This window comes from Neofelis nebulosa, chromosome 13 (assembly GCF_028018385.1).
Source record: "Neofelis nebulosa isolate mNeoNeb1 chromosome 13, mNeoNeb1.pri, whole genome shotgun sequence".
Taxonomy (NCBI): Eukaryota; Metazoa; Chordata; class Mammalia; order Carnivora; family Felidae; genus Neofelis; species Neofelis nebulosa.
This window is the reverse complement of record NC_080794.1, coordinates 38,715,476-38,737,812: the sequence shown is the minus strand read 5'-3', so window position 1 is coordinate 38,737,812 and position 22,337 is coordinate 38,715,476. Positions and strand designations below refer to the sequence as shown.

The following is a 22,337-nucleotide window of genomic DNA, read 5'->3' as shown; positions in this document are numbered from 1 at the left end:
TATCTATAGTAGATGGTATAGTAGAAAGTGTGTGTGGTTTGGTGCGGGACCTACAATTTAAGTGAAATATTTTGTCATCAGTATTTCTTTGGATCATTTGTTACTGCCTCCTTTGACCTTATTCTTTCTGGCTCTCACCTCTAGTTTCTGACACACCTAACGCAAGTGTGAGGGCTTATTGCCTTACCCTACATAATGCTGCCATTCAGAGCCTGAGAATCTTTTTTTCTGTGACTGCTTTTTTTTTCCTCTTTGCTGCCTGAACTCAAGGGTGTGTATCATAGGGCAGGCTGAGTTTCAGTAAGTGTCTAATGCGGATAGTGGAAACCCCACCTGTCTGCCAAGTCCTTTTGGCTGTGAGCAAAGTGGAGGCTTGGTATGTCATTCCTTTGCAGCAGTTGAGCTGAAGGAATGCTGCATGTCTTGTTGGAAGTTGCTTAGTAGCTTCGAATGGGGTGTGTATGAGGGTGTGTATAGAGAGTTGAGGGTCTTTTAGTCTGTGTGGGAGACATGGAATCCTTCTTGGTGCCATGCTAGTCATCAGGGAGTATTTATTGAGTTCCTCCTTATGACCAGCACTGTGATAGGAACTTTTGGAATAGTATGATAAAATACATAATTAAGTCACAGTTTAATAGTCAAAAAATTCTAGTTCTGCCACTTACCAGTTTGATTTGAGCAAGTTAATGTCTTTAAGTCTCACTCTACTCTTCTGTAAAGTGGGAAGTATTAACACCTACATAATAGGTAAAGAATAAATAAAGAATGTAAGTGTAGTGTTTAGCAGTTGTCTGACACTAGTTAGTATTTCATTTCATACAGTCATTCAGGATATATGACTGATACCATATAAAACAAATAGAGAGTAACAAAAACAAATAGAGGATAATATGACTCTACAGTGTATAGTCAAATACTTTAATTGTGACATGTAGATTATAAATAGTCTGGGAATTTAGAGAAAGGAAAGAACAGTCTTATGCAACCATTTAATGTTCCTGTGCCTCAGTTTTTCCACTGGACACACTGTGGATAATGGTAGATGATTTCTTAGAGAATGATTAAGATGTTTTAGCATTTTTGCTTTTTTAGGTGATCCGTATGATGATAGGAAGTAAGGAAGGGAGAAGCTTGGGGAACTGTTAGAAACCAAATTTAACACTCAACATTCTTAATTTTTTACTTATGTGGACATGGCAGCCTTATATGAAAGCTTAAAGCTGGAGATTAGAAGATTTCCTTCTAGTAAAGGTGTTTGCTTTGGTATTTCTCCCCTGTTGCCTCACTGGAATTTTAATTAGTTGAAAAGTAATGTTGGTCAGTGGATTGCCTGTGATTGTGAGTGCCTCAGATATAATCTGAGGATTAAGTTATTTGTAACCCAAATTATCTCTCTGATCCTCTGGCAAAAATGAAACATACAAACAAACAGGGCAGGAGAAGATTTAGTTCTCCTGGACATGATATTAAGGGCATATGGTTTACTTGCCATGAATATTTCTCTGAGATGGGACATTTCCTCAGAACAGAGCCCAGAGTGATAACTTGGCCTTCCCATCTTTAAATAGGCTTTCATAGCCATGAACATGTAAAACACCTCTAAAAATTTCTTTACTCACAATATCTAACAGAAACTGTTCCAATTCTTAATTTGGTGTATGTTTACTTGGTAATATTTTTGTTAGCTTGATTTTGGAAACTGTATTTGGTGTTCGTTTTGTCCTGATCAACTGTCTTCTAGAAAATTTCAGAGAAATTTCCTCTGAAAGAAAAACTACTCACACCTTTTTTTTTTTCCTCTTTGGTTTGAGCGTTTCTCCTTTTTATTGTTGTTAAGGTTTTTTTTTTTTTTTTTCATTTTTGGTTTGTTTTTGTCATTGTTTGCCAAGGTTTCAAGTTTATAGTGAGAGGTGAGGCAACGTTGATCTTGGCAGAATAGCACAAAGCCAGGAGAGTCATTAAGTGACGCAAGCTTTTAGTTTTTTTTTTTTTTTTTTTCTTTTTGTTAAAGCTCTCTGGCACAGCTGGCTATTCTAGTCACAGAGGAAGAGAAGAGACTTTCTGAAGTTCTGAATGGAACGATGGAAGCTGTTTGGGGCATATTAAAAAAAGAGCAGCAGCAATAAGAACAAAAACTCCATATAATTCAAGCAAAATTTCTTACCTTTGTGGAATCTATGTCAGTTGTTTAGAACTTGAGTTTTTACTTCAGACAATGATGGGAAAAGGCAATAGAAGGCGAGGAGGGTTGCACTGGATTCTTGCTTATCTGTCTGCTTCTCCTTCCAGTTGGAAAGAATCTTCGGTCCACAAGAAGCATCATCAACAAGCCTAAGAATACATCCTACCCTGATCCTGGATCCTGTTGGAGTTGAGGACTGCAGGCACTTCACCACGATTTTATGGAGGCAATTCAAGAGAAATAGAAGGACGCAATACCTAAGGATTTCTCTGTTTGTGTTTGTACTGTGCCATGTTAAATTTTGGGCATTGTTTGGAGCAAATGGGGGACGGCTCTGTCATGTGGATCTAAGAGGATACCTGAGTTCCTTGAGCTACATAGATGATGTTTGGAAGGTTGTAAACTCCAAATATTTCAACACAGATTCATTGAATTCTGGATTATCTTTCACAAATCAGGACTTCAGCAGACAGAAACTCTTTCCCCCAAAATACAAAATCTTCTCTAAGTTTTCAAGCTAATTGTGAACAATAATGTCTTGGAAAAGAAATTATTTTTCAGGGGGCCGTGGTAGTGTCCAAGGCATGTTTACACCTCGAAGCTCAACCTCCATAGCCCCCAGCAAAGGTCTCAGCAACGAGCCAGGACAAAACAGCTGCTTCCTCAACAGTGCCCTGCAGGTAAGGGTAATTTCTTTCTTTTTGGTGAACTTTGACTTTTTAGTTGCAAATGTTGTGCTTCCAATAGCTCTTCTAAATATAATCCTTGATGGTCTTTGTTTGAGGTCAACAGCCTGAGATCATTTCTAAGTTTATCTGTGTGATTTTAGGCAAGTCACTTATCTCTGAACCTCAATTACCTCATTTATATGAAAAAGAGATTAATAATGATAATAGAAATAATAAGTGTAACTACTACTACTTACCTGCCTGAAGGAGAAAGAAAGTACGTGAACTAAATGATCTTAATACGTGATTATTGATTTTTTCTTGTTTTTTTTTTTCTTTTGAGACAAAGATGTCTTATCACCGTACTTGCTTTTCTCTAGAAAAGAAAGCAAAGTTCTTTCCACAAGTCAAAGACCTTTCAGGTACATTACTTTTGTCTTATAATATATAGGCTCTTAGCATACACTGAATGGAGTCCAGTCTTTGTCCATTTCTTCATCCCCTTCCCCTGAGCTCTTTTGTAGTAGCTCATGATTGGTGTATGGACAGATATGCTTAAACAGAACTAGTGGAAAGTAAATTCCCCTAAGGTGTGATTATCTACTGCAGATTTTCCCTTTTGGTGTTGCTTACCATATTAGTGATCTCAGAATCCCAGAGCTTCCTGTCTGTCTGCTTTGCCTTGTCAGGCCCATAGAATGTTAAGTTCATTCCTTTTGGCCTAACTTTCAAGTAATTACTTTCCCTTCTTTTCTGCTGCTCAGAGTAAAAGTAAATTGAATTTGCCATCCAAGATAATTAACTTGGTAAAATATTAGTTTTATGCTTCAGACATAATGAGAAAATATCTTGCTATGATAGAAGAAAAACCAAGGCAATGTATTTGGTATGAAAAGTACTGGACTGGGTGCCTGGGTGGCTCAATCAGTTGAGCATCTGACTTTGGCTCAGGTCATGATCTCACAGTTCATGAGTTCGAGCCACACATTGGGCCTGCTGCTGTCAGTGCAGAGCCTGGTTAGGATCCTCTGTCCCCCCCCAACCCTCCACTCACACACTCTCTCTCAAAAGTAAATAAATACTTAAAAAAACAAAAATAAAAAGTACTAGACTTATGAATTAGGAAACTTGGATTCTAGTTTTAGTTTGTCTGTAGACTAGCTCTGTGACCTTGTACAGGTAATAGTATTTCAGTTTACTCGTTTATAATATAAGAATTTTGCTAAGCTTATTTATGTAATAAAGTTTCATATTCTCTCTCTGTTTTCAAATTTTTATTTGAAAACATTAAAAAATTCTATGCTGTCAAGCCTAGAGAAAGAGTTTAACTATATTCCCTAATTACTACTGTAAATTTCATGCAGTTGGGTAGGGTTGGTTCGGGTTTTTTTTCCCCAGATGATGCATATGGGTTTTTGAGTGACAGTGCATAAACTAATAATACTTTTTAAATTTAGAAGCAGGCAAAAAAAGGTATTGATACAGGTGTGTGTGTGTGTGTGTGTGTGTGTGTGTGTGTGTGTGTTTACCTCCTTTCTGGCCATAGTCCTGTTTTTATAATTCTGTTTCTTTCTGTATGTTCTATCTGTATTAAAACAATAATATTTATGGCTTTCTGTTCTAATTCCCAGCGCCATATGGACACATACTGGCACACACACACACACACACACACACACTCACACACACTTCTATGTACTTAAAGATTGTGTCATTGATGGTTTTGGAGTGCCTGTTATAATCACGTTACAAGTTGAAAATAATTGTTTCTATGAACTAATATTCTGACTTTTGATATGAATGCTATGTTGGCCACAGATGTGTTGAACCCACTGTGTTTATTATAAAAAGGTGTTACTTATTTGGGAGTATAGTGCATTTCCAAGAACTTTTGGAATATGTACCTTGAAGACACATAAGTAAGAAGAAGCTCCAGAGCTGTGCTTTGTATGGGGCTCCGGAGGCATAGTGCCTTTTCATATATGATGCCATTTAAATGTTTCCCAAGCAAGAGGTGCCTGGGTGGCGCAGTCGGTTAAGTGTCAGACTCTTGATCTCGGCTCTGATCCATTATCTCATGGTTCGTGTATTCGAGCCCCACATTGGGCTGTGCACTGATGGTGCAGAGCCTGCTTGGGATTCTGTCTCTCCTCTCTGTTCCTCATCTGTTTGTGTGCATGCTCTCTAAAATAAATAAATAAACTTAATTAAAAAATGTTACCCAAGCAAGAGGAACATCCTAAGGCATTAGGCTATATATTACATCATTTATCTTTTAATTAAAGTCCATAGTTTATTCAAATTTCCTTAGTTTTTGCTTAGCATCTTCTTCTGTTCCAGGATCCCATCCAGGATACCACAGTTACATTTGCTTGTCATGTCTCCTTAGGCTTTTCTTGGCTCTCTTTCACAAAATTTCCTTGTTTTTGATGATCTTGATAGTTTTGAGGAGTAGTACTAATCAAGTATTTTGTTGGATGTCCCACTATTGGGATTTGTTTGATATTTTTCTCATTGTGAGACTGGGGTTATAGGTTTTTGAGAAGAAGACCATAAAAATAAAGTGCCATTCTCATCATATCATATTTAGGTTACATACTATGAACATGATTTATCACTGTTGATATTACCATTTTTTTAATCTGTTGACATGAGGAACACACATCTCTCAGAAAGGTCCAAAAATTGAGAAATCCAACAAAGACAAAATTCCACACTATAATTCAAGCTTCTAAATAAGGTTTCAAATACCATATGATTTCACTTATATGTGGGATCTAAAAAACAAAACAAATGAATAAACAAACAAAAAGCAGAATCAGACCTATAAATATAGAGAACAAACTGGTGGTTGTCAGAGGGGAGGGTGATGAGGGGGATGGGCAAATGGGTGAAGGGGAGTGGGAGATACAGGCTTCTAGTTATGGAATGAAAAAGTCATGGGGAGGGACACCTGGCTGGCTGGCTGTAGATCATGTGACTCTTGATCTTGGGATTGTAAGTTTCAGCCCCACCTTGGGTGTGGAGATTCCTTTTTAAAAAATCTTAAAAAAAAAAAAAAGATCTTGGGAATAAAAGGCACAATATAGGGAATATAGTCAGTGGTATTGTGATAGTGTTATATAATGACAGATGTCAGCTACACTTGTGTTGGTGAGCACAGCATAACGTATAAACTTGTGGAATTACTATGTTGTATCCCTGAAACTAATGTACATGTATCAACTATACTTCAAAAAACAAGTTTGTTCCAAAAAAAAAAAAAAAATTGTTTCTTGTGTGGCCAATTAAAGTAAACCCTTATTCTGCAGCTTTTAGCCCATAAATTTCCCCTTCAAGATCACATTTGATGTATGTTATACATTATTTTGTCTGTGTGACCTTCATTTTCAAAGTAATGTATTTTTCAGAATATAGTCTTCTGTCCCTTGTGTTAGCTAACTCACCCTTTTTGGCATTTGTTTTAATATACTAGAATGAGTTTTCTCTTGGGAATAAAGATATATTCAGAAGTCATTACCTATGTTTGCTTGAATTCTTGAATTTAAGATCAAATGGAGTCTTCTTACAAAGTACTGAAGTATTTCCCCTTTTTTATTGCCAGGTTTTATGGCACTTGGACATCTTCCGACGTAGCTTTAGGCAGCTTACAACTCACAAGTGCATGGGAGATTCCTGCATCTTTTGTGCTCTGAAGGTAAGTTCTTCAAATCTGTTTCTTCTCACTACCATTAGGCTGCCAGATGATCAATATTGAGGTAGTTTAATCAGGGGATGCTAAAGAATTTCTTACTGAATTATTTGCTTGTGGCTTAGTGCGAAAGATGATGTGATCAGTTTTGCTTGCTTCAGAGAATTGTTACTTGGCTTAGGTAGTCTGTTTTTCTGAACTTTCTTGCCCATACAGCTCTATTTAATGCGATAGGATACTATTGAGATGTGCTTAGACTTGGAGTATTTACCTGAAGAGCTAATTCTAAATTTTTATTTTGAAAGAATAAAAAACCAAGTGTTTTTAGTGGAATTAGCTATTGTTTGTTAAAGCTAAATTTAACAACAAACTCTTCCTATTGAGAAAAGCCAGTACTAAAATTTTCCTGTTCCCTAAATGTTTCCCATTACCACATTTAATAGATTCCTTATACCTGTTCTTGACCCCATGATCTGACTCCCAAGTTTTTCATTTCTGAATAAAATGAAACCTGAGGATTCATTTAGAGACAAAGAAAATAGCAGAAAGTGAGAGATTTCTGACTCAGAGATTTTAGGTATGCTACTATAGAGGAAGAACTAGGTTGTATAAAAGGTCCATTTTCTATACTTTATCTGCTTTTCCAATATGTAGCTTCTCTGTGTTTTCTTGGTTTGTATGTACAATGGATTATTTATGGCTAGGTAAGTCTGTGTGAGTTCTGATAAACATCCAGAGTCATTTTTCAGTTTCAAGAAGTCTGAGTTCTTGGTTTGTCACAGGGATGCTTGGATGTGGTCATATGTTTTAGTTGCTTTTACATCTTGGAGTAAGAACTGTAACAAAATATCCAGGAGAATTTCCCAGTTGTATTGGTTATTTGCAACAACTGATTTAAGACGTTTTTTGAGCAGCATCACTTTGGAATTTTAAGTCCATGATGGGCACATATCTTTAGAAAGAGATGACTGAGTCTTCTGAACGTTTTACCACTTGGGTCACAAACATCTTTTTTCTCTTCCCCTTGGAAGCATTGGAACTTTTAGCAAAATATGTATTATTGATTAATTGGGGAGTTTAAATATGAATTTTAATAAAAGCAAATCTTTTACAAGTTGTAACATTTCTGACTATGCCCATTCAGACAGAAGTCCATCCACAAGGAAATTTGGCTTGATTTTCTGAAGGGTATACTGACATTAAGTATCTAATTTTATTTTTAAAATTTTTATTATTTTTATTTATTTATTTTTAAGACAGAGTGTGAGCAGGGGTGGAGGAGGGGCAGAGGGAGAGAGAGAATCTTAAGTAGGTTCCACACCTGGTGCAGAGCCTGACGTGGGGCTTGATCTCACAACCATGAGATCATGACCTAAGCCGACATCAAAAGTCGGATGCTTAACCGACTGAGCCACCCAGGTGCCCCAGTCTCTAATTTTATTTTATTTTATTTAAAAAAAAATTTTTTTTTTAACGTTTATTTATTTTTGAGACAGAGAGAGACAGAGCATGAACGGGGGAGGGTCAGAGAGAGAGGGAGACACAGAATCTGAAACAGGCTCCAAGGCTCTGAGCTGTCAGCACAGAGCCTGACACGGGGCTCGAACTCACAGACTGCAAGATCATGACCTGGGCTGGAGTTGGACGCTTAACTGACTGAGCCACCCAGGCGCCCCCCCCAGTCTCTAATTTTAAATAAACCAGAAATATATAGCCCTTTGGCTAGCAAATCGAAGAGAAGTCTGGTTCATGACATTTAAAAACTAAAAAGCCAAAGTAAGATACTTGCTAGAGAAATTTGAATCCTGGAGAAATCCCTGGTAGAAGAATCTCCTGAAACTGGAAACACTCATCTGTACCAGGAAGGGATGATAGACCCCCTCACATGCCTTTGTTTAGAACTGTACCATCTTCTTCATTGACCCAGAGGGGGCTCTAATGAACTGATTGTCACAGTCTTGTGACAGTTTCCAGAAGCACAAATTGGTACTATAATATAAATTAGAATCACTATATAAGCCAAAAAAGATGGAGAAAACCAGAGACTTTATGGGACACCTTCTGGATACCCAAGTACAGAAAGGAAGATATTTTTTAACTTATGAGGGCTGAGAATGTACCTTGGGACTCTTTCAGAGAAGCAATTGCTTATGGCAGATAGGTAAATGGGCTTAGGGAATCAAAGGCTCTATTTTGGATCTTCGTAACTCCAAGGAGTTCTACTACTTTCCTCGTCACATCATTGTCTCATCTATCCATTAGGTTTATTTTTCTTCACTGCTTCTTTTGTTATATTTGGGAGTATATTAAAAATTTGATGTTTTTCCCCAAAGTGCTTTTCATTCCCTCAGTGCTATATAAGTATTAAATAATGAAGCTCTAGTTTGCATTCTTTTAATTATTGTACACTTCATTTGAAACTTATTATAAATAGACTTATAGTGAGATGGATTAATTTGACAATATGGATGAGCTGAACTTCATTCTAATAGCTGAGAAATTTAAATTGTTAGAATAACCATATTTCTTCGTCCAGCCTGGAGGGCTTTCTTTTCTTTTTTTTTTTTCCAATATATGAAATTTATTGTCAAATTGGTTTCCATACAACACCCAGTGCTCATCCCAAAAGGTGTCCTTCTCAATACCCATCACCCACCCTCCCCTCCCTCCTACCCCACATCAACCCTCAGTTTGTTCTCAGTTTTTTTTTTCCAATATATGAAATTTATTGTCAAATTGGTTTCCATACAACACCCAGTTCTCATCCCAAAAGGTGCCCTCCTCAATACCCATCACCCACCCTCCCCTCCGTCCCACCCCCCCATCAACCCTCAGTTTGTTCTCAGTTTTTTTTTAAATTTTTTTTTTTCAACGTTTTTTTATTTATTTTTGGGACAGAGAGAGACAGAGCATGAACGGGGGAGGGGCAGAGAGAGAGGGAGACACAGAATCGGAAACAGGCTCCAGGCTCCGAGCCATCAGCCCAGAGCCTGACGCGGGGCTCGAACTCACGGACCGCGAGATCGTGACCTGGCTGAAGTCGGACGCTTAACCGACTGCGCCACCCAGGCGCCCCTGTTCTCAGTTTTTAACAGCCTCTTATGCTTTGGCTCTCTCCCACTCTAACCTCTTTTTTTTCCTTCCCCTCCCCCATGAGTTTCTGTTCAGTTTCTCAGGATCCACATAAGAGTGAAAACATATAGTATCTGTCTTTCTCTGTATGGCTTATTTCACTTAGCATCACACTCTCCAGTTCCATCCACGTTGCTACAAAGGGCCATATTTTGTTCTTTCTCATTGCCACGTAGTACTCCATTGTGTATATAAACCACAATTTCTTTATCCATTCAACAGTTGATGGACATTTAGGCTCTTTCCATCACTTGGCTATTGTTGAGAGTGCTGCTATAAACATTGGGGTACAAGTGTCCCTATGCATCAGTACTCCTGTATCCCTTGGGTAAATTCCTAGCAGTGCTATTGCTGGGTCATAGGGTAGGTCTATTTTTAATTTTCTGAGGAACCTCCACACTGTTTTCCAGAGTGGCTGCACCAATTTGCATTCCCACCAACAGTGCAAGAGGGTTCCTGTTTCTCCACATCCTCTCCAGCATCTATAGTCTCCTGATTTGTTCGTTTTGGCCACTCTGACTGGTGTGAGGTGATATCTGAGTGTGGTTTTGATTTGTATTTCCCTGGTAAGGAGCGACGTTGAGCATCTTTTCGTGTGCCGTTGGCCATCTGGATGTCTTCTTTAGAGAAGTGTCTATTCATGTTTTCTGCCCATTTCTTCACTGGGTTATTTGTTTTTTGGGTGTGAAGTTTGGTGAGCTCTTTATAGATTTTGGATACTGGCCCTTTGTCCGATATGTCATTTGCAAATATCTTTTCCCATTCTGTTGGTTGCCTTTTAGTTTTGTTGGTTGTTTCCTTTGCCATGCAGAAGCTTTTTATCTTCATAAGGTCCCAGTAATTCATTTTTGCTTTTAATTCCCTTGCCTTTGGGGATGTGTCGAGTAAGAGATTGCTACGGCTGAGGTCAGAGAGGTCTTTTCCTGCTTTCTCCTCTAGGGTTTGGATGGTTTCCTGTCTCACATTCAGGTCCTTTATCCATGTTGAGTTTATTTTTGTGAATGGTGTGAGAAAGTGGTCTAGTTTCAACCTTCTGCATGTTGCTGTCCAGTTCTCCCAGCACCATTTGTTAAAGAGACTGTCTTTTTTCCATTGGATGTTCTTTCCTGCTTTGTCAAAGATTAGTTGGCCATACGTTTGTGGGTCTAGTTCTGGGGTTTCTATTCTATTCCATTGGTCTATGTGTCTGTTTTTGTGCCAGAGGGCTTTATTTTCCAAGAGAAGAGAAGGGATGCTGAGTGGAAGAGTAAATCTGGGATGGATCATCAGCACCTGGAATGTCTCTTTTTTGTTCGCTACTTTAAAAATATTTGTATACAATATGAAGTAATTTGATTCATCATTGAACTAGTTCTAGTCAGCATAATAAGACAAAAGGAAAGATAAAGATTAGGAAGGAAGAAACAAAGTTATCATTATTTGCAGATGATATGATTGGCTGTTAAAAAAAATCCCAAAGCATCTACTGAGATATCTATAGAACCAATAAGAATTTAGCAGGTTGTTGCCTGTAAGATCAAGGTATGACATTCAATTGCATTTTAATATACGAGCAACTAATAGAAAATGCAATTTAAAAGAAACTTTTAAATAGTAATACAGTATATAAAGTGATATGAATAAATCTAACAAAAAATATATGACATTTATATAAAATCCTCACAAAGACCCAGTATAATGAATAATCACAAAGTGAACATCCTTTAACAACTCTTTAGGTGAAAATAGAATACTGCCTGTACTATAGACATTTGAATCCTCCCTTCTTTCTCAATCACGTCTCCTCCTTTCTCCCAGGGGTAGCCAGTTTTCTAATGTTTGTGATAATCACTTTCTTGTTTTACCTGGTAGTTTACTGCCTATGTATCTATTCTTAAACAATTGAATTTAAAAATTACCTGTTTTGAAATTTATTGTAATTGGAATCATTCTAAATGAATCTGTGTGGGTGTGGGTGTGTGTGCGTGTATGTCTTCTTTAGTGCAGCAGTATGTTAATAAGATCATCATATTGTTATGTGCAGGTTGACTTTGTTCATCTTCATTATCATATGGTATTTCATTGTGTAAATAAGCCAGTTTGTTTATCTATTCTATAGCTGGTAGTCATTTGGATTATTTACAGTTTTTAATTTTTAATGAACAATATTGCCAAGAACATTCTTATTTATATTTACATATGCATACATATTTCTCTTGCATATTTGCCCAGGAATGAAATTACTAGAATCATAGGATATGTATATCTTCAATTTTTTTTTAATTTTATAATACCAACTGTTTTCCAGTATTTCCGTATGTTTTCCAATGTGGTGATACTAATGTATATTCTGACCAGCAAGTTTGTCCTGGAAGTTGAGAAAATTTGATTCTGAAATTCTTATGACAAACAGGGAAGAATAGATATGACATTCTTTTTTTAATTTGAGAGACAGAGAGAGAGAGAGAGAGAGAGAGAGAGAGAGAATCTTAAGCAGTCTCCATGCTCAGTGCAGAGCCCCACATGGGGCTTGATCTCACGATCCTGAGATCATGACCTGAGCTGAAACCGAGTCGGATGCTGAACCAGCTGAGCCATCCAGGTGCCCCCAAGACAGAACATTCTTGAAGGATAATAACAAAATGAATGACTTGCCTTGTGTATCAGAGTAGACTAAGTTATGTTTTGGTAGCAAACTAAAATCTCAGTGATAAATATACAAAAGATTTATTTTCCATTCCCATTACTTGTCCACTGCAGTTTAGTAGGAAACCCTACTGATTATAGTCACTCAGGAATGCAGGTGACAAGTTGACTATTGGCCAAGGCAGAGGGAAAAAGAGCTCTGGAGGTTTTTGCACAGGCAGTTGAATGTTCAGCATATCTCTTCTGCTCAGAGATCACAGACTCGAACTAATCATATGGCTCCAGTGAATCCTAAAAGGGCCAGGAAGTGTGATCCTATCAGAATCCTGGGGAGAGGGAAGAACCAGAAATATTTGGCAAAAGTACTAATGACTACCCTACTTTATCAGATATCAAGGCTTATAAAACTATATTAATTAAGACAATGTGCTGTCAACACAGTATGACTAATAAATCAGTGGAACAAAATCAAAAGTTCAGAAATACATATTTGGAAACTAGCTACTTGCCCTGTGAATCAAAGGAGAAAGTGGACTTTTTAACAAATGATGATTAGGTAATTGGTTATCTGAATAGAAAAAAGAAAAGTAAATTAGATCCCTATGTCATATTATTACCAAAAGTATGAATTTCAACTGAGCTAAGAACTAAAATGTGAAAGAAAACTTTTTTAAAAGTTTATTTGTTTATTTTTAGAGAGAGAGATTGTGGAGATTGTGGGGGGGGGGGGTTGCAGAGAGAGAGAGAGAGAGAGAGAGAGAAATCCCAAGCAGGCTCCATACTGTCAGCGCAGAGCCCAATGAGGGGCTTGAACTCACTAACCGTTATCATGACCTGAGCCAAAATCAAGAGTTGGACACTTAACCAATTAAGCCACCTAGGCACCTGGAAGGAAAACTTTAAGTTTTAGAAGAAAATATGAAAGAATAGCATGGCCTCAGGGATAGACAGGATTTATTAAATAAGACATAAAAAATACTAAAAAGAATTGATAACATTTTACTACAGAAAATTCAAGAACTTCTGTTCATCAGAAGACTCTAGTAGAGGGTAAGACCCAAGGCTACATGCCAGGAGGAAATATCGGCAATAAATTATATATCCCACAAAGGATTGGTATGCAGCATAGAACTCCCCAGAGAACTCCTATAAAGAATAAGTAAAAGATAATGGAGTCAGTGGGAAAATGGGAAAAACACATAAACAGGCATTTCTCAGTACAAGAAACTCAAAAGATCTTTAAGAATATGAAAGATTCTTATCCTCCCAAGTAATCTAAGAAATGTCAACCAAGGATGCCTGGTGGCTCAGTCGGTAAAGCATCTGTCTCTTGATTTTCAGCTCAGGTCATGGTCTCACGGCTTGTGGGTTCAAGCCCCTTGTTGGGCTCAGTGCTGACAGTGTGAGCCTGTTTGAGATTCTCTCTCTCTCTCTCTCTCTCTCTCTTTGTGCTCCTCCCCCACTTGTGTGCACACGTGTGCATGCGTTCTCTCTCTCTCTCTCTCTTTCTCTCAGAATAAATAGATGACTTTTTAAAAAAAGAGAAAAAAAGGAATTAAAGTAAATCAATACCCTTTCCTTTAGATTAATAGAAAATTTAAAATTGGATAAAATTGTTACCCGAAAGGTGAAATAATAACATATACACTTGCTGGTTGGAATATAAATTGATACCACTACTTAGGGAAATATTTTGTCATTACATTTTTCAGGTAAAATTGAAGTAGCATATACCCTACCATTCAGTAATTCTACTCCTAGATAAATATTGTAGAAAACTTCCTTGTATATACATATCAGAAGATATATTTGAGAATGTCCAAAGTAGTATTTTTGTGATTATAGAAAAATGGAAACAACCCATTCCAACTATAATAGAATATAATAGAATAGGTTTAAAAATTATGGTTTATTCCTAAAGTAAAACACTGTAGTAGTGAACATGAATAACCTGTAGCTACATATATCAGCTTGGATTAATCACAAAAACATTACAGTGAAGCAAGTCACAGAAGATTATATAAACTATGATTCCATTTATATACAAAGTAAAAATGGGCAGCACTAAACAACATGTTGTTCAGGGATACATATATGTGAGAAAGAGGGAATGATTTTCATAAAATTCAGGACAGTGGTTATCCCTGGAGGGAAGGAGATTATAATCAACTGGGGAGTTTCGCACTCATTAAGTTTTTCATTTCTTAAATTGGTTGTTGGACACATGGGCATTTCTTTTTATTCTTTGGCTAAATATATACATCATGCTTGTTTTTTATTAAAAAAAATTTTTTTTTACATTTATTTATTTTTGAGAGACAGAGAGAGAACACAAGTGGAGGAGGGGTGGAGAGAGAATGAGACACAGAATCTGAAACAGGCTCCAGGCTCTGAGCTCTCAGCACAAACCTGACGTGGGGCTTGAACCCACAAATCATGAGATCATGACCTGAGCCGAAGTCAATGCTGGACCGATTGAGCCACCCAGGCATCCCGACTTGTTTTTTATTTAAAGATGATTTTTTTTTTTTTTAATGTGTATTTAGTTTTGAGAGAGAGACACACACACAGAGCATGAACGGGGGAGGGGCAGAGAGAGGGAGACAGAATCGGAAGCAGGCTCCAGGTTCTGAGCTGTCGTCAGCCCAGAGCCCAACATGGGGCTCCAACCCACGAACTGTGAGATCATGACCTGAGCGAAGTTGGCACTCAACCGACTGAGCCACCCAGGTGCCCCTAAAGGAGGATTTTTATTATAAGTATAGGAAAGTACTACAGTCATTTTAGAAAAGCACATTGAATTGTAAAGAGAAAAATTGGAAATTGCATCACAGAGGTTGTCATTTCTCTTTATGCCTCCTCTTTGGTCAATGATATTTCTAGTAATAAGTCTTTCTGTTCACATATAGTAAAAAGAATATTTTTTTTCCAGACCCCTAAGTTGCCTCTCTATCTCTAGTATCATCCTATTTCATTTGTTTTAACCTAAGAATGTGCTGGAGTGCTATCTTGAAGTTACTCCTTTCTTATAACCTTGAAGTGGCTCCCAATTATTTCTTAAATCACTTAAAAATGTATGCTTATAGGCATTTAAAAAACTAGTTTCATACTTTTTTACCCCTTCCTTTCCTTCCTGAGGCACTCTCCATTTCAGCTATGACAGCAGATGGTGTACTTCCTATGACTACATTGCAGATGTTATTCACTTTTCCTGGATCCCTTAGCACCCAAATCAATAACATAACAATAAACAAAAAACACATCCCTTTAAAATAAAACCACATCTAGTCCTTTCAGAATTCCATTTCAGAAACATATCTTCTTAATGAAGTTTTAAAAATGTTACCTCTATCTAGAACCATGATTGTTTTACTTAACAGTATTTAGCATGGCTGAATGAGTTTTTGGAAAGGTGGCTCAGCTTTTCTTCCCCGTTGGTATTCCTTATAGTGCTTGCACCATAATATAAATACGTAACTTTTCTGGGTTCATATATTCTTTTAGTAGTCCTTGGATTTTAGTTATAGAGTTTTGTGTACTTGCCTTTTTCTTCACTTTTTTCTTTTTGTCTTTTGTGCTCTCTTGTTCTACTTGAGATTTTCATCGTGACTTTTGGGTTTACACTTTTTTTAGTAGGTCTACTTAATATAGGCTGCTTTATGCCAAATTTAGTTAAGGAAGGGTGAGGTGTATGTGTGTGGTGGGGGTTGGGAGGAGTTGATGATGGGAAGATCTGCTGAAGAGTCAAAGCCTGGAGTTCTGTCAAGCAGAGCAGTTATCTGGTATCCTACAATTAAGTTACATGTTAACTTTGTGGTGTCCCATCGTGGGTGTAATTCAGTATATTTAAATCCCATTTTTTCTCTGCCTCCTGTTTAAAAATTAGATGAATGTTTGGTGAAGCAAGTAAGAATTCCTTTTTGCTGGTACTTGGTGACCTGTTTGCATTCTTTAATGCTAAGTTTCAAATGTAAAATTCTTATTTCATAGATATTTTTCAAAACACAAAACTCCAAAATTCCTGCATTTGAGGTACTCTATCAGCACTTGCTCATTCTATAAAGTCAGAATTCTTTTACGTTGGAACATAATTGTTTAGCTCTAGAACTCAATGTTAAGAACAAAAAAGAGACACACACATGTTCCTAGATGAATCAAAAGCTAGCCAACTTTCCCTTAATCTAATGTTTTGGATGAAGGATTTGCCCTTCTAAGTCTGGCTGGAAGATGTGTATCCCTGTTTTTTTTTTCTCCACTTTTTACTTTACCTTGCACCAATCTTTAAAATGCTTTTACTGTTGGTCTTATGTGAACACCTTTTGTTTAATGTTTTTACTTTCTCTTCTGCTCTCTGAATGTTTGTCAATGTTCTTGTGCCTTGTGACCTTCACCAGGTACCATAGTGTATGTTGTATCTAGAGCTTATAATTGCTTTTTGGAGGTTTATACGTAATATTTAGGATAATCCATTTGGTCCTGTAAAAATATATTGGGTTATTTTTCTGCATTACTTGATACTAAGTTCCTAACCTAATTTCAGCCTCAAAATTTTGCATGCAAATTATTAATGATCGCTTTCATTAAAAATAATTTGTCAGTGTGTCTTTCTTCTTATTTTGAGCCACAATGCGTTTCAACTCTGACTTAACAAAAAGATTTGTGGGCTAATTACTCTGTCCCTTCTGAATCTCCAAATTTATTCCCATCTAGTGTTACTAAAAGGTATTTCCTGACCTGAACTGTTGTCATGCCTATAGCCCAGAACTCTTATTTATTATTCATATTGAATCTGCCCTTATGTCCCCAGCCCCCAGGGTATGACTTTGGTGTTGGCTTATTTATTTATCTCTGTCCAGGGAAGGAAATCCGTCCTCTGTACTTAGTATGCCACGATGATTTTGTTCTCCTTCCAGGGATTGTACTAGAGGCTTTGCAGTGTGCCAAGATGTAGGACAGAGTGTTTTTTGTTATAGGCAAAGAAGAATGCTTCATTGATTGATTAAATTCAACAAATCTCCTCAATTAGTGATTTTTCTTTTAAGAATGTTAGTACAAGGCATCAAAGCCAGAGAATGGTGGTGATGGTGAGGGGTAGGTGAGGAGGAAATAGGTTTTTGTGTATAAGGTGTCCTGTAATGTAAGTTTGTATCTGTACAGCAGTAAGACTGTTCAAAAGGGGCAGGAAAGTCTGTGTTCTGCTGATAGCCCATCAGTTAATTGGAGGGAAATTTGAGAGTTCAGAGAATAAATACCTCAATATATTTTGTGTGTACCATGTAGCTGTTCCTCTACTGGAAAGCATAAGCACAGGGAGTAAAGTGGTATAAGAAATTACTCATTGTGCATTATCAGTCCAGTCCTTTTTTTGGTAGATTATTGGAACAGAAGGTTCTTCATTGTCCTGTGGTCATGGCCAATATCAGAGAAGAGTAAATCCATTATGTTGGACTATTTAAACCAGAAAATTAGATTTCTAATAGGTTATCTGGAGATTTTAGCTAGTAATCAACAGACCTCTCATGAGGAAGGTATATCCCTGTCTAATGCAAATATCATTTACTTGAGTTGAACTTCTTTGTTTTGCTTATCTCTGGGGTATGAGTATATTTGTGTGGTCTTTTGGTTAATCTTTCTTAGTCTTAAAGGCCTGTTAGGCTGTACCTAAATATTCTCAACTAATTTAACCATTGATATAACTTGGAAAGTATAAAGTTGAGTCTTTCATCCTTTTTAAAATTTGGAGTTTAGAATTTTACATGATATTCAAATAGAGGGTTATGACTGCAAGGAAAAACATAGTAGATCATCATGATTCTTTCCTTTCCAGAATTTATGGCAGAGCCTGAAACTTATACAATCTCAAAATCTTTGTGCATGTCCAGAAGGGTCCCCCTTTTCATTTCCCCTGTGGGGTAAGTGGTTATGGTATTGATTGTCAAAATTTGATTTAAATACTGTTGATAATCTCTAAGGTCCTGCATTTTTGATCTTGACAAAAATTAGCAAATTGACTATTATATTTTGTAAAATTTCAACATTAGTTTATGATTTCCTACTAAAAGCAATACCATCCTCTGGTGAATTTGGCCTGTCTCTGCTCTTTGGCTCTCTGTCTCGTGTCTTGAAGTCTTGGTGTTTCTTTCTGTGTCTGTCTTTGTGTGTATGTGGGTGTGTCTCTTTTGCAGAGGTAGCACAAATGAGTGTGATAGGTAGTTTATGATCATCTTTAACTTCACCACTGCAAGTCCAAAGTATTGGGTTATGAATTGAGTGTAAAAAAATCCAAAACTCATGGGGAGATATGGTATCGACAATTGGATTTACTTAAAGGGACTGATACAGGATATGCAGATAATTTTATAATCCGGAAATCCAGAAGGTAGGTATTTTTAGACATAAGGTTAAAGAATCCCAAGGGAGAAACTAGCCAGCTGTTCTCTGTCTTCCCCAATGTTGGAGCAAGAATTTCTATTAAACTGACTGGATATTTGATGATATTAAGGAATTATTATTACCTTTTTTTAGTGTGGTAATTATAGTATGATTAAATTTTAAACAAAGATTTCTTATGTTTTAGAGGCATATCCAAAATATTTATAGATGAATAATGTCTAGTATTTGATTGAGAATGATCTGGGAATGGGATGAGTGGGTGGGTTGTATATATGAAATGAGATTGGCCACAGTTGTTAAAGATAGATAATAGGTACATAGGAGTTTGTTGTGTTATTTTGTCTACCCTTGTATGTTTGAGATTTTCTGCAATAAAACATTAAAAATCCAATGTTACTAGTTTGGATGCCAAAATGGTAAACATTTACATGTTCTTTTCCCCTCTTGAAAGAGAATGTTTGAGATTCTTTTGAACACATAAAACTAGTGAAAATTCTCTTTTCTAGTAGTACTCAAGGAGTAGTAGCTCCTTTATCTTTTTTTCAGAGGGTTGTTTTTACAAACAGGCTTGATTGGTCACATTGAGGCTTACAATTTATTTAAGTCTATGATTTCTAGGAGGTGTGGAGAAAAGGAGTGATTATGAGAGCCAAAATGATGAGAGGTTTGGAAAGCCCGGGTCAAGAAGAGAAACCCTAAGAACTGAGTTAGTAGCAGTGCATAAAATGTATTGTGTCTTTGCAGAAGTTATTGTTGGACACCCTCCAGGAATGAGTTGGACTGCTAACTTTCCAAAGACCTAGGGCCCAGAACGCATCACATTTAGCTGTAGCCCTTCTTCTTGACTCCCATTTTCTCTACTCATGACTTTTTTTTAGAAGACTAAGGCTAGGCTAAGAAATCCTGAGAGAGAAATAAACAGCTGTTCCTGCCTAAAGACAAAAGTCTGTGTTTTAGGGGGGAAAAAAACTGAAGCAACAGCTGCATTTGTAGATGCCAAAGCACAAAGAGTTTCTGTCTCTATGGCACTTTTATCTTATTTACATGGTTTTTACTAATCCAGATAATTATGAGCTCCTGTGGGTAGAATTGTTTGCTACATGATCCAAGAGAAATGGGTGGGGAAGCACCTGCTTTTAGTCATTAAAGTCTTGTTGCTTTTGCACTGCATCCAAAAAAATAGTTAACAGACAAAAAGTAATTTGCCTTTTCCTGAGAATGAAAAGGAAGACCTCTTTGGTTTCACTCTGTGAAGAAGAGCAGAGAGAAACGTCAAAGGTGGGTTTTCTCTGTTAATTGAAATGAAACCATCAGGACCCCATAGGGAAAAATGATTCCTGGGTTTTGGTTCTTCCTGCCCTTTCTCACTCCCTGCCGCAGAACTCAGCAATTGGAAGAATACCAGTTTTTGTTCCTTATTGGTCCTACCACCTGTTCTTACTTCTGAACTAAATGTTCTTGGCTTTCTTTGGTGTGAACAGGATCTCCCTCTGGGAAAGGTGGCAGGAGGGTGAAAAAGGGAGCAGGAGGAGGCCCGTTCCAGCCCTGTGCTCATGTGAGAGGGACACACAGGGGTTAGTGTGCTGCCCTAACAGAGGGGCTTTGTACTACAGCTTCTTCCAGAGCTACAGCTCCACAGATGCATGCTGGGAGCACTCAGGCTGCTTTATTCCTGATACACTTGCTTTTTCCTAACAATAGCAGAGCAAGACTGATAACAATAATTACAATAAAATAAAGAAGATGCAGGCATTCTGAGTACATTCAGATACTCAGTGTGTATGGAGAAAGTTGCCTGTAATTAAGAGATGAGAAAAGAATATAGTTTGGAGATGTTGATGCCACTGAACACAAGAGTCAGATCTGTTGTTGCATATCGAGTGTGGATATAAGCAGAGCTCTGACTATGTCTTTTCCTTTCTGTGTTGAAACCCTTCTTATCTAATCATGGGAAATCTGCCTCTCTTGAGTAAGAGCAACAGAAGGAGAAGTGGTTTGTCTTTCTTACCCAGATTTCAGAGACTAGGGAGGTCGTTCAAGGTAGATGGCATTTCTGACGCACGGTCAGTAGCAGACAGGCTCCTTAGTAACCTAAAATATAATAATAATGATAATGATGTTGATGATAATGATAATGATGATGACAGCTAATACTTAGATAAGCACTTATATAGCCAGGCATTAGTCTAAGATATAGATAGACAGGTAGATAGAGAAAAAGATAATTTATTTAATCTGTAAATAACCCTAGGAGATAACTACTATTACTGATCGTTATTTATTTATTTATTTATTATTTAAAATGTTCAAATTCTATTTATTTTGAGAGAGAGATAGCGTGAGCAGGGAAGGGGGTAGAGAGAGAGGAAGAGAGAGAGAGAATTCCAAGCAGGCTCTGCACTGTCAGTGCACAGCCCGACACGTGACTGGAACTAATGAAACCATGATCATAACCTGAGCCAAAAACAAGAGTCAGACGCTTAACCAACTGAGCCACCCAGGCACCCCCACCCACTAATCCTCTTTTAAAATTTTGTTTTGTTTTGTTTGTTTATTCTTTGAGAGAGAGAGAGAGAGAACGAGCACAAGCAGAGGAGGGCAGAGAGAGGGTGACACAGAATCTTAAGTAGGCTCCAGGCTCTGAGCTGTCACACAGAGCCCGACACGGGGCTCAAACTCATGAACCGCGAGATCATGACCTAAGCCAAAGTAGGATGGTTAACCGAGCCACCCAGGCAACCCCACTCGGTAATCCTCTTTTAGAGGTACCTGGGTGGCTCAGTCAGTTAAGTGTCCAGCTCTTGATCTTGGCTTAGGTCATGATCTCATGGTTCATGGGATTGAGCCTCACATACGGCTCTGCACTGACAGCGTGGAGCCTGCTTGGGATTCTCTCTCTCCCTCTCTCTTTGCCCCTCCCACTCTCACTCTCTATCTGTCAAAATAAATTGAAAGAAAGAAAGAAAGAAAGAAAAGAAAGAAAGAAACTGGGGGTGCCTGGCTAGCTGTCAGTAGAGTATGTGACTCTTGATCTATGGGTCATGAGTTTGAGCCCCATGTTAGGCATAGAGATTACTTAAAAATAAAATCTTAAAAAAAAAAAAAAGGAAACTGAAGACTAGGGAAGTTAAGTAACTTTTCTAAGGTCATAGAAATGGTAAATTTTGGACTGGGGTTTGGGATCCAGATAGTTTGGTTCCGTAGTCCATGCTCTTAATTATTACTCTATGCCATCTCTCAGTGGAGCCCTGTCCTTTCTCAAGCAGGGTCATCTGAACCACAGAACACAGTAAGTGCCTTGAGTGACTGTTCTTTTAATTCTCTCTGGATGATAACATAACAACTGTTATACATAGGAGAGAAGTTAGTTCATTAGTAATTGTTGATGCCTTAGAGTATTAGGGCTTAATTCTTGAGGGAACTCAGTTGAGAAAGACTAAAGGGGCTGTAGTTTGCAAATATCACATTTGTACAGAACTATCCTGGAAGTCATTTCCCACTGGTTTGTTTTGGAAGCAGTTTTGGACTCTGGACAAAGGACCAAACCTCATCCATCTCTTGCTCTAGAGATAGAGCCTTTGTCAGCACTAATATCTTAGTAATATCTTAGTATTAACAATTGAGAAGAGCAGCAGGTTGGGATATG

The 22,337-nt window shown here is 37.5% G+C and overlaps 1 protein-coding gene across 25 annotated transcripts in view; it reads left to right on the top strand.

Moving 5' to 3' along the window:
* The window catches only part of USP54 (ubiquitin specific peptidase 54), a 132,449-nt gene that overhangs the window by 65,786 nt on the left and 44,326 nt on the right, over positions 1–22,337 (top strand). For 23 of the 25 annotated variants that reach the window (XR_009252315.1, XR_009252316.1, XM_058696712.1 and 20 more), the window contains 2 exons: positions 2,290–2,862; positions 6,455–6,547. Coding sequence is in view for 22 of the 25 variants with exons in the window: in XM_058696712.1 (XP_058552695.1) it covers positions 2,716–2,862; positions 6,455–6,547 (240 nt within the window). In the remaining 3 variants the exon portion in view is untranslated. Of the gene's footprint in view, positions 1–2,032; positions 2,863–6,454; positions 6,548–18,125; positions 18,211–22,337 lie in introns of those variants that run through there. The other 2 variants (XM_058696710.1, XM_058696727.1) reach the window with 2 other exon arrangements.